At 33.2% G+C, this 14,440-nt stretch overlaps 2 protein-coding genes across 3 annotated transcripts; both read left to right on the forward strand.

Moving 5' to 3' along the window:
* LOC112697897 (B3 domain-containing protein REM16-like) lies at positions 1–4,377 on the forward strand. The gene is made up of 4 exons (XM_025751271.3): positions 1–876; positions 1,879–2,554; positions 3,217–3,410; positions 3,824–4,377. The coding sequence occupies exons 1-4, from the start codon at positions 760–762 to the stop codon at positions 4,160–4,162; spliced, it is 1,326 nt and encodes a 441-aa protein (XP_025607056.1). The 5' UTR covers positions 1–759; the 3' UTR covers positions 4,163–4,377.
* A 5,483-nt stretch (positions 4,378–9,860) lies between these two features.
* Positions 9,861–13,803, forward strand: LOC112697898 (cytochrome B5-like protein). Of its 2 annotated transcripts, XM_025751272.3 has the most exons (7): positions 9,861–10,124; positions 10,561–10,669; positions 10,996–11,115; positions 11,210–11,253; positions 12,121–12,198; positions 12,352–12,443; positions 13,404–13,803. In XM_025751272.3, the coding sequence occupies exons 3-7, from the start codon at positions 11,034–11,036 to the stop codon at positions 13,468–13,470; spliced, it is 363 nt and encodes a 120-aa protein (XP_025607057.1). In that variant the 5' UTR covers positions 9,861–10,124; positions 10,561–10,669; positions 10,996–11,033; the 3' UTR covers positions 13,471–13,803. The 2 variants fall into 2 exon arrangements, with proteins under 2 accessions (XP_025607057.1, XP_025607058.1); XM_025751273.3 differs by lacking the exon at positions 10,561–10,669 and having other exon boundaries at positions 9,892–10,124.
* Positions 13,804–14,440: the final 637 nt, after the last annotated feature.

Consider the following 14,440-nt stretch of genomic DNA (forward strand, 5'->3'; position numbering starts at 1 on the left):
GCTCATCCAACAATGAAAAAAATGAAGAGAGAAGTGGAGTTGAGGGAATGGGTTTCGGATAGTGAGAAGGGTGAGAGTGCCAACACTGGGAGCACTGCATGCAAGCCACGTATTTTGGGTACGCAAATCGGACGATTCAATTTATGTACCATCTGATTAGTATAATCCAACCGTTCGATTACTTTTTCTTTCATCAGACCATCCAATTTATTCAACACTTCCATCACAGCAGTGTCAATCACCCTACACCCCAATAACTTTGCTATACACCAGCTGCTACCCCATATCAAAATTAAAAGGTTCCACAATATTTTATTAATTCTAAAAAATAAATCTATAATTTTTTTAAGTGTAATATTCTTACCATCTTAACTAATCTCAAGTTTTTTATTATTATTATTTTATAAAAAAAGTGAATATTTATAATTTCGGTAGCATTTCGAAATGGGAACCCTTTTTCTACTGTCTAGTACACATTACACAATATACACACGCACACCGCTTTGATCGATCGAATCGAATTGAATTAGATTCCTTATCATCATTTAATTTAACGTCTTGTGTTTATGTTGGTGGGTTTTACACTAACACTATTCTGCTAGGGTGTCACGTGTTTCTACCTTTTTGGTTTTTGGGGTTTGAGCCCCTCTAAGCTCTGCTTCTCAGCTCTGTCAACTGTGAACAATTCCCGTTAACCCCTCTTCATTTCTTCCATCAAAACTCAAACTTTTCTCTTCTTTGAGCTGAAGAATCCAGATCATGGAAGGATCAGAGATTTCCCATCACAACAGATCCTGGGTTGAAGACATTTATTGGAACCATTTTCAGTTCCTCCATTTCGCAAAGTTTATGCCCAGCTCTTATAATCAGCACCTTGTAAGCATCTTCTTCCTCACTCTTGTAAATCAACGAAAATTACATACCCTTTTAACTCTGTGTAAGGAAATGAGTGATTTTTAATTTTGGGGTGTGGGGGAAATTGAATTTGGGGATTTTAGTTCATGCACGGTGTCTGCATACCCTTTTTGCTCCATTGATTAATTTTTTTCCTTTCAATTTGTTTCAACTATGTTATTTGCAATGTAGGGCTTGTGATTCGGTTCTGCAGAAAGAATTTTTGTTTAATTCAAGGTTGTTTTAGGTTCTGCAAAAAGTGATTCTACAACTAGAAAATTGTTATATAATTGAAAAAGTTTGAAAATGGATTTTTTTTTAATTTAACCAAATATAAGAAAGAAAAATTGATTATTTTTTAAGTATTTATTTATTTGTTTTGGTTTTTTGGCTAAATAAGCTGAAACAAACACACCCTTACTTCTCTGAAATTCCAAAGTTGCTAAAACACCTTGTTTTGCTTTGAAAGAGTTCTGTGTTTTTGAGCTTGCATTGTAGTAGAGGAAAAACATGCATCATCATTGTAGGTTCCGCCCTTACTATGATCCTCACTGTGAACGGTGACAATGTTTGGATCTTTTTAATTGAAGGAGGAACCAAAGCAAAAGAAAGTAATAAAATGGAGAAGTAGAAAATAATATGTGGGTTGTTCATGCATAATTATTTTGGTGGTTGTTATTCAATCACTAGCTATACTTGAGATATGTAGTGGTAAATGTTTAGGGTTTGAGTTACATTGTGTTTGGAGTTATGTTGCCTACACCAAGATCTCTCTCCCATGCATTGAATGGAGTGATAAGATTTGGCCCTCCAATACCTGTTAACCTGAATCAAGCTTTTGTTGCTTTCCGATTCATTCATGTTCAGGGGATTTTCGCAAATTTGGCATATATCCAAGCACAAGTGTTGTACCAATGTTAATAAGCAACATATTTTTTTCTTGTCTTCTTTTTCTCATAGCTGGAATTTAAATTTTGACTATAGGCACTTCCCAAAGCATTTTATGGTAATTTGAAGAAGAAGCTGCCAGAAAATGTGAGCCTTCGAGGTCCTGGTGGTGCCCTGTGGAATATAGGGTTGACAACAAGAGAAGATACCTTGTACTTCACACACGGTTGGAAACAGTTTGTGAAAGATCACTCCTTGATAGAGAATGATTTCCTGGTATTTAAGTTCAATGGTGAATCAACATTCGATGTTCTAATATTCGATGGGAAGAACTTCTGCGAGAAGGCTGCTGCTTATTTCGTTCGAAATGTCGGAAACGGGAATCCAGAAAATGGGATTGGACGCTTGACAATGAGAAAAGACACTGAGAACTCTAATGCTGGTGTAGCATGTGCATCGCCTCAGAAATCTGTGCATGTTAACAGTTTCCCAGTGCCAGACGCTGTGCCTGTACGCACCGAACCTCCTAGTGAGAGAAATTTTAATGGCGATGTTGAATTCTCCACCCCTAAAGAAGTTGTTAATGTAGATGGTGATGCCGGTGTTGAAGTTGATGCTAACGGAGTGACGATGTCAGAAGGTCGCACCCGCACTACTGGTAAAAGGATTAGGAAGCCGACTCAAGCTTTTAACCATTTCCAAACTAAGCGGAGACCAGTAAGGGTGACAAAAACATCTAATGCACATAAGGAAGTAGCAAACGTGGTAATCGGTAAAGTTCTACTCTTCAAATAAGAACAGAATACCTTGTGTTTCATTTTATGGATATTATATCTTCAGAAAGCAAAATGTCACAAAGTTTCAAATGGTTAGCAATTCCAACTTCAAGTAGTTGAGCACTGCACTTTTGACGTAAGCATTTGTTTGAAACACAAACTAGTTTTTCGAAAATATTAGACTTTGGTTGGCTTCTAAATGAAGCAAATCTCCCTTCAAATATGGTATATTGTATTATGTATATTAGATAATTTGCTTAAATCTTAGAAAAATGTTGTATATTATATGATGTAGTTACATTATGGATTGTGATTTCAGATTTTTTTTATGTTATATCCTTCTGTAACATACACCCGTATCCTAATTTTTGCAAAATTTTCATATCCTTTTCCCATATCCATACCTAGTACTGGTTAAGTAGCCTCAAGTGTATGTTGTAGACTTGTAGTCTGAAACTTAACTAGAGTTTTATATCAAAACTATACGACATCAGTCTAAGGATTACCCTATTAAGTGGCGTTGGCGAAACTTAAACCATCCGAATAGTAACAGCTGCTCTTTCTTGAGAATTAGGTTCTTTGCAAATGTTTATTTCAATTTGAATTAATATTTTAGCTGTTTAATGATATGATACTTTACTGTTGCTCATATTAACAGATGCAGATGCAGATCCTGAACCTGCTTCCGCGGGTAAAAGTGAGGGTGGGAATTATGAATTATATGTCTCACAGAGGAGGCCTGTCACTGAAGAAGAGATGAATAGTACCCTTCAGATGGCTAAGGCAGCATGTACCGATGACAGCCTCTGTGTTGTCATGCGACCAACGCATGTTTATAAGAGATTCTTCGTGGTAATAATTTGCCTCCTCAGCTTTCCTTGTTAGGATTTGTTTTTGGTTTAGGTTCTAATGTGCCATGAGTTTTTGCTTTCAATTTTATCCCAATACTAAACCGGTTATTTAAACTTTGGTCTTGATATACACTATCCTGAGTAGCCTTCTTTTCTTGTGAAACTTGGGCCTCTTTTTTTCTGTTTTCACTTTTTATATTTTAATGTTTTTGGTTTCCAAGATTTTGTGAAGGAAAATATGAAACAAAAGATATGATTTATCATTTTCATTGAATTCAGCTTTTTTTTTCTCCAACAATTTCTAAAGAACAAAGGGGAAAAAATGAAATGAAAACAGATCCCATTTAGACCTGGGTGCGATTGATTTTTACTCTATCTATTGCTACTAATTGTTTTATCTTTTGTTGTTACCAGTCGCTCCCGAATAAGTGGATACTGCAACATATCCCTCCACGAACTCAAGACATTATATTGCGTGTGGTTCATAGCGAATGGCTTGCAAAATACAGCTACCATAACCCTAGAAACACCGGAGGACTGAGCGGAGGGTGGAAACGCTTTACCCTGGATAACAACCTGGAAGAGTACGACGTGTGTGTTTTCAAACCCGGAGGCCTGATGAACAACACATTGATCTTGGATGTCAACATTTTCAGAGTTGTTGAGGAGATTAAGCCTTTGACACAAGTGAGAGCTGCAGGATCAGCCAAAAAGAGTGGTAAGAAAAAGGCCTTAAAGGCCATCCAAATATAATAGAACCTCTCTTGTTATCCCATCTTTGTGGATATTTCATGTTGTCTTGAATTAGTGTAATTTGTTGTTGGAAGTGTAATGTACCTTAAAACAGGTCGGAACTTAGTAGTCTTATGGGAGAGACTTAGTTCCTCATGATGTGTGTATTGTATGCTATTCTCGGATTGTGTTAACTTCTATGTGTCTTCTAATGATAATTTAGTGTTAATCCTCTCTATTGCAGCACCCTTTGTAGGCCTTTTTAGTCTTTAGGCTCAATTAATTACATAGCAAATCTTCCTATCCCTTTCTTAAGTTACATGTTATATTTTTCACTTCTAGATGATTCAAAAATCAAAGTATTTGTCTATTTGTAATATTTAGGTAGTATTTTTTCCCCCCTTTCAATGATACCCTTAATGATCTTAAATGTGGGACATATTGATACAATAGAAGAGTAATGAATCTAGTTTTTCTGTAGGGTTAATTTTGTCTAACAGAATTTTTAGGATTTTGGCAGATAAATTTAACTTAGGAATCTATTGTAGATAATGGGAATTGTGAAGGGTTTAGTGTATACTCTCTTTTTTTTTTTAAAGACCCTTATTCATATATGTATCAATTAAAAACATTTTAACATCTCTAAGACTTTGACACAAGATCTTATATTAAAACAATAAATTATTTACTATTTTAACTAATAATAGATTTACTATTATTATTTACAACAACAACAACAAAGCTTGTCCCACTAGATGGAGTTGATTACATGAATCTAACGACGTCATTGAACTCTGTCATATATCATGTTTACAGAAAGACTGTTTACATGTAGATCTCGTTAGACTACCTCATAGATGGTATTTAGGTCTTTTTCTGCCTTTTACCTTTTGTCTATCTTCCGTTTTATCTACTCTCCTGACTAGGTGTTCTGTTGGTCTTCTTTTTACATGTCCAAATCACCTGAGATGCGATTCTACTATTTTTTTCACAATGAGTGCTATTCCAACTCTTTCCCTTATATCTTCATTCCTTATCCAATTACGTATGACCACTCATCCATCTTAACATCTTCATTTCTGCCAGATATACCCAAGATACTTAAAACTTTTAACTTTTCGTAGGATGTTTTCTCCAATCTTCAACTCTATATTAGGGTTTTGCTTTTTCAGACCGAACTTATATTTTATATATTCCGTCTTGCTACGGCTTATATGCAGACCATACACTTCTAGAGTTTCTCTTCATAAGTCCAACTTCTAATTTAGGTCTTCCCTTGCCTCTCCTATAAGGACGATATATCATTGGCAAAAAGTATGTACCATGGCACAAGCTCTTGGATGTGTTCTGTGAGTACTTCCAAAACTAATGTGAAAATGTATAGACTTAAGGATGATCCTTGGTGTAATCTTATACCAATAGAAAATTTCTCTGTCACACCACCTTGAGTCTTCACACTAGTTATGGCCCTATCATACATGTTTTTAATTGCATGAATATATGCGATTCTTACTCTCTTCTTTTCTAAAACTTTTCATAAGACCTTCTTTGCCACCCTATTGTATGTTTTTTTCAAATTAATAAACACCATATGTAGATCCCTTTTATTACTACAATACCTCTCTATCATTCTTCTTAACAGGTATATCGCTTCGGTGGTGGATCTGTCTGACGTAAATCCAAATTGGTTCTCTATTACTTGTGTCTCTTTTCTCAACTTCCGTTCTATTACCCTCTCCTATAACTTTATGGTATGACTCATGAGGTTGATTCCTCTATAGTTTTCGCAACTTTGTATATCCCCCTTATTCTTGTAGATATGTACCAACGTGCTCTTTCTTCACTCATCAGGCATCTTTTTTTACCTTAAAATCTCATTAAAAAGCTTGATTAATCAATTGATGCTTTTTCCTTCAAAACCATTCCAAATCTCAATCGGGATATTATCAGGTCCTGTTGCCTTGCTATTTTTCATCTGCTTTAAACCCTCTTTTACCTCGAAGTCTCGAATCTTTCGATAGTAGTCAAAGTTTTGATCTTCTTCTCTTGTGCATAATCGACCAAGGCTCGAAAGAGTCTTATGTCCTTCATTAAATAACACGTAGAAGTAGTTCTTCCACCTTTTGTTAATCTTCTCCTCCTGAGCCAGCACCTTTCCATTCTTATCCTTTATGCACTTAACTTGATCCAAATCTCTCGTTCTTCATTCACGACTCTTTGCGATTCTATATATACATTTTTCTCCTTCTTTCGTGCCCAAAGACTAGTAGAGACCCTCATATGCTCTTATTCTTACTTTACTTACAGCCATTTTTGTCGTTTTCTTAGCCGTCTTATATTTTTCCCAATTATCTGCATTGCGGCGTAAAGGTCATTCTTTAAAGCACTCCCTTTTTATCTTTATTTTTTCTTGTACACTCGCATTTCACTACCAAGACTCCTTGTCTTTTGGTCATATCCCTTTAGAAAGCTTCTTTGTTCCTCACATTTCATCCGCCACCACCTTGTCCTTGAGTTCCTCACCTTTTATCAACTTTTGCTCAACGCGAAAATCAATGGCGAGCATCCTATGTTGTGTTGTTAAATTCTCTCCCGGGATAATTTTACAATTAATACAAGATTTTTGGTTGACTCTCCTCAACAAGAAGAAGTCGATTTGAGAGCTTGTCATGCCACTCTTATAGGTTATAAGATGTTCGTCTCTCTTTTTAAAACACCTATTTGCGATGAGAAAGTCAAAGGTTGAGGAAAAGTTCAAAATAGTTTTACCCTTGGCATTGATCACTCCTTATCCACAATAATACCAACCTCATTCATATTCTTCACGTTTCCTGTATACCAAAGTTTGAATCCAAAAGTATCCAATTCTCTAGCATTCGCATCAACCCATTTTGTTTCTTGTAGACACACAATGTTAATCTTCCTTCTTGTCATAGTGTCCACCACCTCCATGGATTTTCCTGTTAGAGTGCTTATGTTCCATATCTCAAATCTCAACTTTCTGTTGCTCTGACATTTGCCTTTTATTTTGTGAACTAGCTTATTTACCCTCATCCGTTCACGAAAATACGGGAACCATTGCTCATTTAACACTACATCCGAACACTGATGCAACGGCTCTTATTCATTTGACACTATACTCGAGCCATACAGTGCGTTGCTTCCGAGTAACGACCTAGCTTTGGCGCAATAACATCTTTAATTCATGTCATGAAGATTCGACTAAATTTTTATGTTGATTGTCGAAGACCTAACACAACTCTTCTCTTTTATCCAGACTTAAGACTGGCTATATACCGTAAGTGTAACATAGGCGGAGTTTTATTATTATTTAATTAATAAAAATATAAACTAATAAACATGTTAGTGCATATTAATGTAATGGTATATGTAATGTTGCTAAGCACGTTATGAATGTAGGGATAGAAAAAGGGGTGGTTAGATGATCCATGTGTATAAAGCTTAAAACACTAAGAGTAAGATATATAAATCATTCATTCATATATATATTAGTTTAAATTTTTTAGATAAGTGGTTTGATGAAAATCATGCAAAGGGTTAAATAATTTACCCTTTCTTAAAGTAATTTGCCTCTTATATACCAACTTATTTCGTTGTACATGTCTTTCTAAAGGAAACACTAAAAATATCCTTCTCTTCTATTTTCAAATTGCCATCTAACCCTCCTCTATCCACTTCCACGGTTCTACTCCACACCACCATCCTTTTTTTCTGTAGATGCTCAATCTTTATATTTTGATTACTAAATGAGCTCTTTTGTCTTAAATTATTTTGTAGGGATAAGTTTTAAGTTTTATATAAATTGATGATTTTTTTATTTATTGTTCTTCATTTTAAAAATTAGAATTTTTAGAAGCACTAACTGGTTGTTAATTGGTTCCATAATTGTTTGGTAGTGTGTCTAAAATTCGTTCTAATTGAGAAAAACCAAAGATGGTTAAATTGAACAAAATTATAGACGAAGGGGAATTGATTCTAACCCCTAAATGGTTTTCAAACGTTCACTAAATTAAAAATTCAATAGTTGGCCATTGAGGAGTGTTTATTTTATTTTATCTTATCTTTTTATTTTTAGTTATGATTTTAATATGTCTATTTTTTTTCCCCTCCCTTTTTTTTTTTTAATCTCGGACCCTCTAATTATTATGATGTACAAATATTGCCCTTTTTCTGTTCATGAAATTTGAAATATATGTTATCTTTGTCATTCTAACAGATTCATATCTTTGGCCAGAGTAAATTCAAGTTTTCAATTTGTTAATCGGGTTAAGCCCACATGAGGCCCATAGGACTTGGTAATGTATATGCAGGGCTCATGAATAAACTCTCTATTTCTCATTGGGTTTTCTCATATGTGAAATTGAACATATACCATGGAAGATGGAACTTATTAGTTACTAACTTGCCAAGATCCTGGTTAGAATTATTGAAATTAATATTATTCAGTGTTATTGCATTGAAAACATTATTCAGTTGGTAAATTTTTGTTGTTCATACACACTCACTCACTCACACCCACTAAAGATTTTATAACAATCCAGCTACAGCTGGGATTTAAACTTGGGATGTAGCAATTATGAGGCAAATATATGGGTCATTGGTGCAATGCTTCTGCCACATTATTCAGTTGGTATTTCAAAATATGTGTATGAAATGTTTTTTCTTGGGTTATTATATGTGTATGGGCTTTTTGCTAGGTCCGCTAGCCATAAATCCTCAGCCTCAACCATCTATCTCTTTGGAGTCAAGATAATTGTTAGTAATCAATTTGGTTGATTTAATTGTTAATTTACTAATTTATTTAAATAAATATTAAAAGTTCGAATTTTGTTTTATTTGTAGAGTAATTCATTAGCCAATAACAAATTAATCAGATATGTAACAAATTAGAATGAAAAAACACGAGAAAACAAAACATAATTGTTAGTTTCATAGTAGTTTATTTTCAGCTAGTAAAAGAGTAATTGTAATATTTGTATGAGCTTTTCTTTTGTCTAAAGAAATAAATTATTAATAAATAGTATACGCTTAAATATCACCAAAAAGTTAAATACACGATATAATAGTCGAATATAGATTTATATAATTATACCAAATACTGTCAGCAAAAAAATAAAAAATAAAAAATAAAAAATTTAACATTACACTTTGTTATCGCTTATCTCAAGGTATAATATTTCTAGATCAACTTGTATATAATTGCAATTGTCATCCAAAATTTTATTATTCAATAAACTAAAAAAAAAATTGTCTTACACAATTCTATTGTAAAATCATCAACTTAATAATTTTTAAATTAATTTTCAAATACTTAATTACTACACCGTAAATACTAATTTTAATATAATTGATTGCCAATACAAAGTCTTTGAATTTAATGGTTCTTAAATTATAAGTTATTTTTACTCATAGTTTGAGTTAATAAACGTTAAATTGAAAACAAAAACTTTATTAAAGTGAAAATTCAAGTGCAATTGACTTTACGTGAAGTTGATAGTTGGGAGTCGTTAGATGAAAATTTAGTCAAATTAATCAAATCATCTAAGGACTCTTAGCTATTAACTTCACAAGTCGACTGCACCTGAATTTTCACCTTAAAAAATATTTTTGTGAAAATTATTTAAAAAAAAAAGACTAAACCTCATAATATAGAAAGTTAGAAACATAACTAATGTACTTATTAGTAATGGATTCTATTATTCTAAATTAACCTCTTAAATTTTAGATAATTAATTTTAATTATAATATCAATTTTTTCTTCTACCATTACCACCCACTCCCCTACTCCACTGGCACTACCCCTAGTCTCTCAGTCTTGTCTCCACCGTCGCTGTTGCTATGTAATCTCTCTCCACCGAGGCTGCAATCTGTGACCTCATTGCCGATCTCCGCTCCTCTCCGCGGCTGTTGTGCTCTCTGCTCACTCAGTCTCGGTCGCTTCCTCTCTACTCTCTCGCCGCCGGTCAGATCTCTTCACCCTTCTCCCTCTTCTAGTTTTGTGTGCCTCTCTCAATAGCTTGAGTTCTGATTAATTGATTACTGAATATTGATGACTTGATCTGTTAAGAATATGTATTAGTTCAATTTTTAAATTTCTAATTTATTAGATTAGTTCTGGTTTTGAGATGAAAATGACGTCTGTGATTAAGCTTGGTTAAATTCAACAGGAGCTCCTTAATAGCCTTAATTTGCTTGTGTATGATTAAACCTTGTTACATTGTGAAAGAATAAAGTAATTAACATTCTGGAGCTTTAATTTGCTTGTCATTTGAATTTAATTAAAGACAAATGGAAGGAGATAGGCCTTAGTTTGCTTCTGTTTTGCTTGCCAGTTAGGTTTACTAATCCATCTTCATTAAACACAATGTAATAAGTGCCTTGCATGTAATTGTTTGCAGTTCTGGATTTATATTTTGTTCCTTTTTGACTCTTGGACGCACAACATTTCAAATGCCTAACAACTTGTGATACGTGCGCTGTGTAAAAGCATTTGCTACATCTTTACAGGTTATTTTCTTTGAAATTACTTGCTTTCCTTTGATCAGCTGTTTTACTAAATTTGGACCTTAATCAGAATTCAGAATTGTCAATAAAAAGGATGAGTTCAGCTAGGATTCGGCTAATATCAGCCAATTTTTTGAAATGATCCTTTTATCCTAATTTCTAAATCTTAAATCTTAAACCCTATCTTAATTCTAATCCTAAACTCTAAACCCTCCAAAAAATGAGGGTTTAAAAAATAATTTATAAATTAAAAAAAGTTACCTAATATTGGCTAATTAAAAGTTGATTCCCTTTTCTTATTCTGTGTTTTGCTATTTTGGTTGTTCCAGATTGCAATTAGGCACCAAATTTCTATTAATTTCACAAAATGGAGTTGCTGGTTCCACTTGCATTGCTTGTCAGCGTCTTCCTCGCTTTTCTTCTTTTGTCCCCGCGACATCCCAAATCTGGTTACTCTCTTTTCACCTTTATATATATATGAAATTTGGTTAATATGCTTTATTATGGTATGCGAGTATCTGATTTCTTTTGCATACTTACCAGGGAGTAAAGGAAAATCAGCTCAGCCTAGCTTAAACAATCATAAGGTACATATTTGTAGCTAAGTGAATTAGTGAAGTGCTTTATTTCTGTGGATTCTGTTATTACATAGAAGTAGAACCCTTAAGTAGTTTAATGTTGTTAGTGACTTTGTGGTCACTGTCATTTTGTTATTAATTTTCTTTCCTATGAAGAACATAAGCCTCTGGGTTTATTAACTAAGAACGTTATGGATCCAGGTGAAACCAATTGAATGTGCTAAATGTCTTGGCTTCGTTGCAATTATTAATAAGCTAAGCTTGTTTAAGATTTTCTGTCATTTGAAGGGTTTTGCAGAAGAGGCATAATGTAATAGCTAAATCCCACTTTATCTCCGTACGATTGTATGAATAAAAATTGGTGTTTAACCATTTCTTTCTTTAGTTTAATTCTTTATTTTGTATTTATTTTTTTTAGCAACTTTGAAATTGAGGAAAATTATGAATTGTGGAACTTGAACTTTTGGGTGAGGTTCTTCTTAACCAGGATTATGGAGTGGAACTGTAATTTTTGATCCTATGCTTCACCTACTGAAATATAGTTCCCACTTTGATCTCCAAAGGAGAACTATCATTTTTGTATGTCATAGTGTGAGCAGAATTTAGTATGATAAGATGAAAATAGTTTTTCCATAAGCTTAATTACACTGGCAACAGTGAAATAGTTTGAATGAGCATGAATGTTGAAGCACATGTTGCAAACTGAAAGGGTTAAAATTACTTTAAAACAACAATAAGTTGATTTACTTTTCCCCAAAGGTAAATTTTACAGGGGAAGTGAGTGTGTTTCAATCACAATTTTGTGAGTTCTTTAAAAATGCTTTATTTTGTTTTTATCTACTTTTTAGAGCATTTTGTATACTCTGTTGTGTCCAGGCATCAAAGTCGTACACTAAATCTGAAGTCTCAACGCATAACAAGAGAACAGATTGTTGGATAATTATCAAGAACAAGGTATGTTATTTTTTTGTTGCTTTATACTTTCATTTATGAATGCATTACTCCTCGGTTTTTTCTTTCCCACATCTAGTCTTTTATTACCATTCTGTCCCATTTAAAGGATACATTGTTTCCTAATAGTATGAATTTGGGGTTTCAATACTCTAGGTATATGATGTTACCTCTTATGTAGAGGAACATCCAGGTGGTGATGCCATTCTAGCACATGCTGGAGATAATTCAACTGAAGGGTTTTTTGGGTATGTGCTTATTCTATTACATACATTTACATTGTTATATATTTATATATATTTGGTTTCTTACTGAAAGTTTTTTCTAAATTTTCCCTATAATATTTTTCTTGTTTCCTTCTTTGTATATACTAGTTAGACCTTTTCTTATTATACTTATAGGTTTGTTGTTTAGAGAAACGTGAAGAGCATAAAATATCTAACCCAAAAATGCTTTTAATATTTATGAAGAGTTAGATTCTTATTATGCATATGTAAAGATCGTGTCCACTTAAAATTGTGGATTCATCATGCCATCTTATTATTTAAGAATACTATATTGATATATTTATTGAAGCTGATGGAGTTTTCTGACAAAGTAGCCATAGGTCTTATGCTGGTTTTTCACATGATAACAACAATAATAATGTTAGTCAATAGTTGCATACATGATGACTACAACAATAATTGTGGATAAAAAACATGAGCCGAGCATCTTTTTAGCTTCATGATACACCCTCAGATAGTCTATCAGATTCCAGTTTAGCTCCCTTCCTCTTCATCCCAGATATGTACATCCAAATTTTATCTTTGACATGCCTTATACCTATCAATATGGTTATAACCTTATACCTATCAATATGGTTATAACCTATAATTAAATAAGCTTAGAAAATTTTATAGGCCACCATTATTTGTATTTTCTAGCAAAGAATTTTGGTTTTGGCCATAGGACGTGAATGTATATTGTTATGGCACATACATAGTACTATTAGTTATAGTTCTACATCCAAGTTCTGACTTCTGACATACATAAATCATATGGTAGCTTTAAAAGTAGGCCGTAATGGGTGAATACTTTTTCGTCATGCTTATCTCCTGCTTTATTCTTTCTCTTTTTGTATTTGGTCAAAATACTTGTTTTGGCAGTGAAGGCAATAAACATTTATTCTTTCTAAAATATCTTCTCTCATCACCCTTCAATGACAGGCCACAGCATGCAACTCGAGTGTTTGACATGATTGATGACTTTTACATTGGAGATTTGGAGCAATAGGAGCTATGTTATTGATTTATGGTTTGTGATATTCAAGAGAAATGTCGTTTGAGATTTTTCAATTTTTTATTGCTTGTTACCCCCAATGAGCATAGTGTAGCTGAGATAGTGATCACATAGTGGCTAGGGGGAGAGGGAAACCTAAGAAGATTTTGAATGAGTTGATAAGAAGAAATTTGGGCTGAGTTCAAATGTAATTCATGACAGGGCTTAATGGCGTTGTTTTGTCCATGTAGTTGACCTCAACTAGCAGGACAAGGTTTTGTTGTTTTTGTTGTTATCCCCTTACATTTTGCACTTTTTTGCCAATCAATTGTCTTTGTTAGTCATTAATTGAAGCATTTGAACTGTGAAGTAATCTTAGGCTTTGATATCAATTGTGCATTAATGGAGAAATTGATTGAGAAACAATGAATAAGCATGAACCCATAGGTAAGATACTAAGATGGATCTTGTCATCTTGGAGGATGTGTATAGATTGCAAAGCCATCAACAAAATCATTGTAAATTGGAATTAAGATGATTTAGTGTGTTAAAAATGTAAAATGTCATTTTTACCCTTCATTTAAAAACAACATGTAGAGATGTATAGATGAATGATGGATCTATTATGTCTATAGATACATATACCTAAGTTAGATGGAGGATTAATAAACAATTATAATTATAATAGTATAGTTTTCACTTTCACGCAACAAATAACTTACATACCTTAAATATTATTTATATTTTAAAATACCAATCTTGACTGGTTTGTTTTCTTAGTTTGTACATATTTTTCAAAGTTTGATTTTCTTATGTTTTCTTGAAGAAAACTACTTTAGTTACAAGTTATAGATGAAGGGATTCACTTAATTAAATAAGTTCTGGACATTGTTCTATTGGATAACTTTTCCACTAATCTAATTGTTGAATCTTATTATGGTTTTATAAGGAAATTTAATATCATATTAAGGGTTGATTAAGGGTT

This window comes from Arachis hypogaea, chromosome 16 (assembly GCF_003086295.3).
Source record: "Arachis hypogaea cultivar Tifrunner chromosome 16, arahy.Tifrunner.gnm2.J5K5, whole genome shotgun sequence".
NCBI classification, from domain to species: domain Eukaryota; kingdom Viridiplantae; phylum Streptophyta; class Magnoliopsida; order Fabales; family Fabaceae; genus Arachis; species Arachis hypogaea.

Excerpts from the sequence above, each read along its gene's own strand:
- LOC112697898 (XM_025751272.3), top strand. The coding sequence starts at position 11,034 with ATGGAGTTGCTGGTTCCACTTGCATTGCTTGTCAGCGTCTTCCTCGCT. Across the intron at positions 11,116-11,209 it reads CCCGCGACATCCCAAATCTG|GGAGTAAAGGAAAATCAGCT; the intron begins GTTACTCTCTTT and ends CATACTTACCAG. Across the intron at positions 11,254-12,120 it reads CTAGCTTAAACAATCATAAG|GCATCAAAGTCGTACACTAA; the intron begins GTACATATTTGT and ends TGTTGTGTCCAG.
- LOC112697897 (XM_025751271.3), top strand. The coding sequence starts at position 760 with ATGGAAGGATCAGAGATTTCCCATCACAACAGATCCTGGGTTGAAGAC. Across the intron at positions 2,555-3,216 it reads AGTAGCAAACGTGGTAATCG|ATGCAGATGCAGATCCTGAA; the intron begins GTAAAGTTCTAC and ends TCATATTAACAG. Across the intron at positions 3,411-3,823 it reads TTTATAAGAGATTCTTCGTG|TCGCTCCCGAATAAGTGGAT; the intron begins GTAATAATTTGC and ends TGTTGTTACCAG.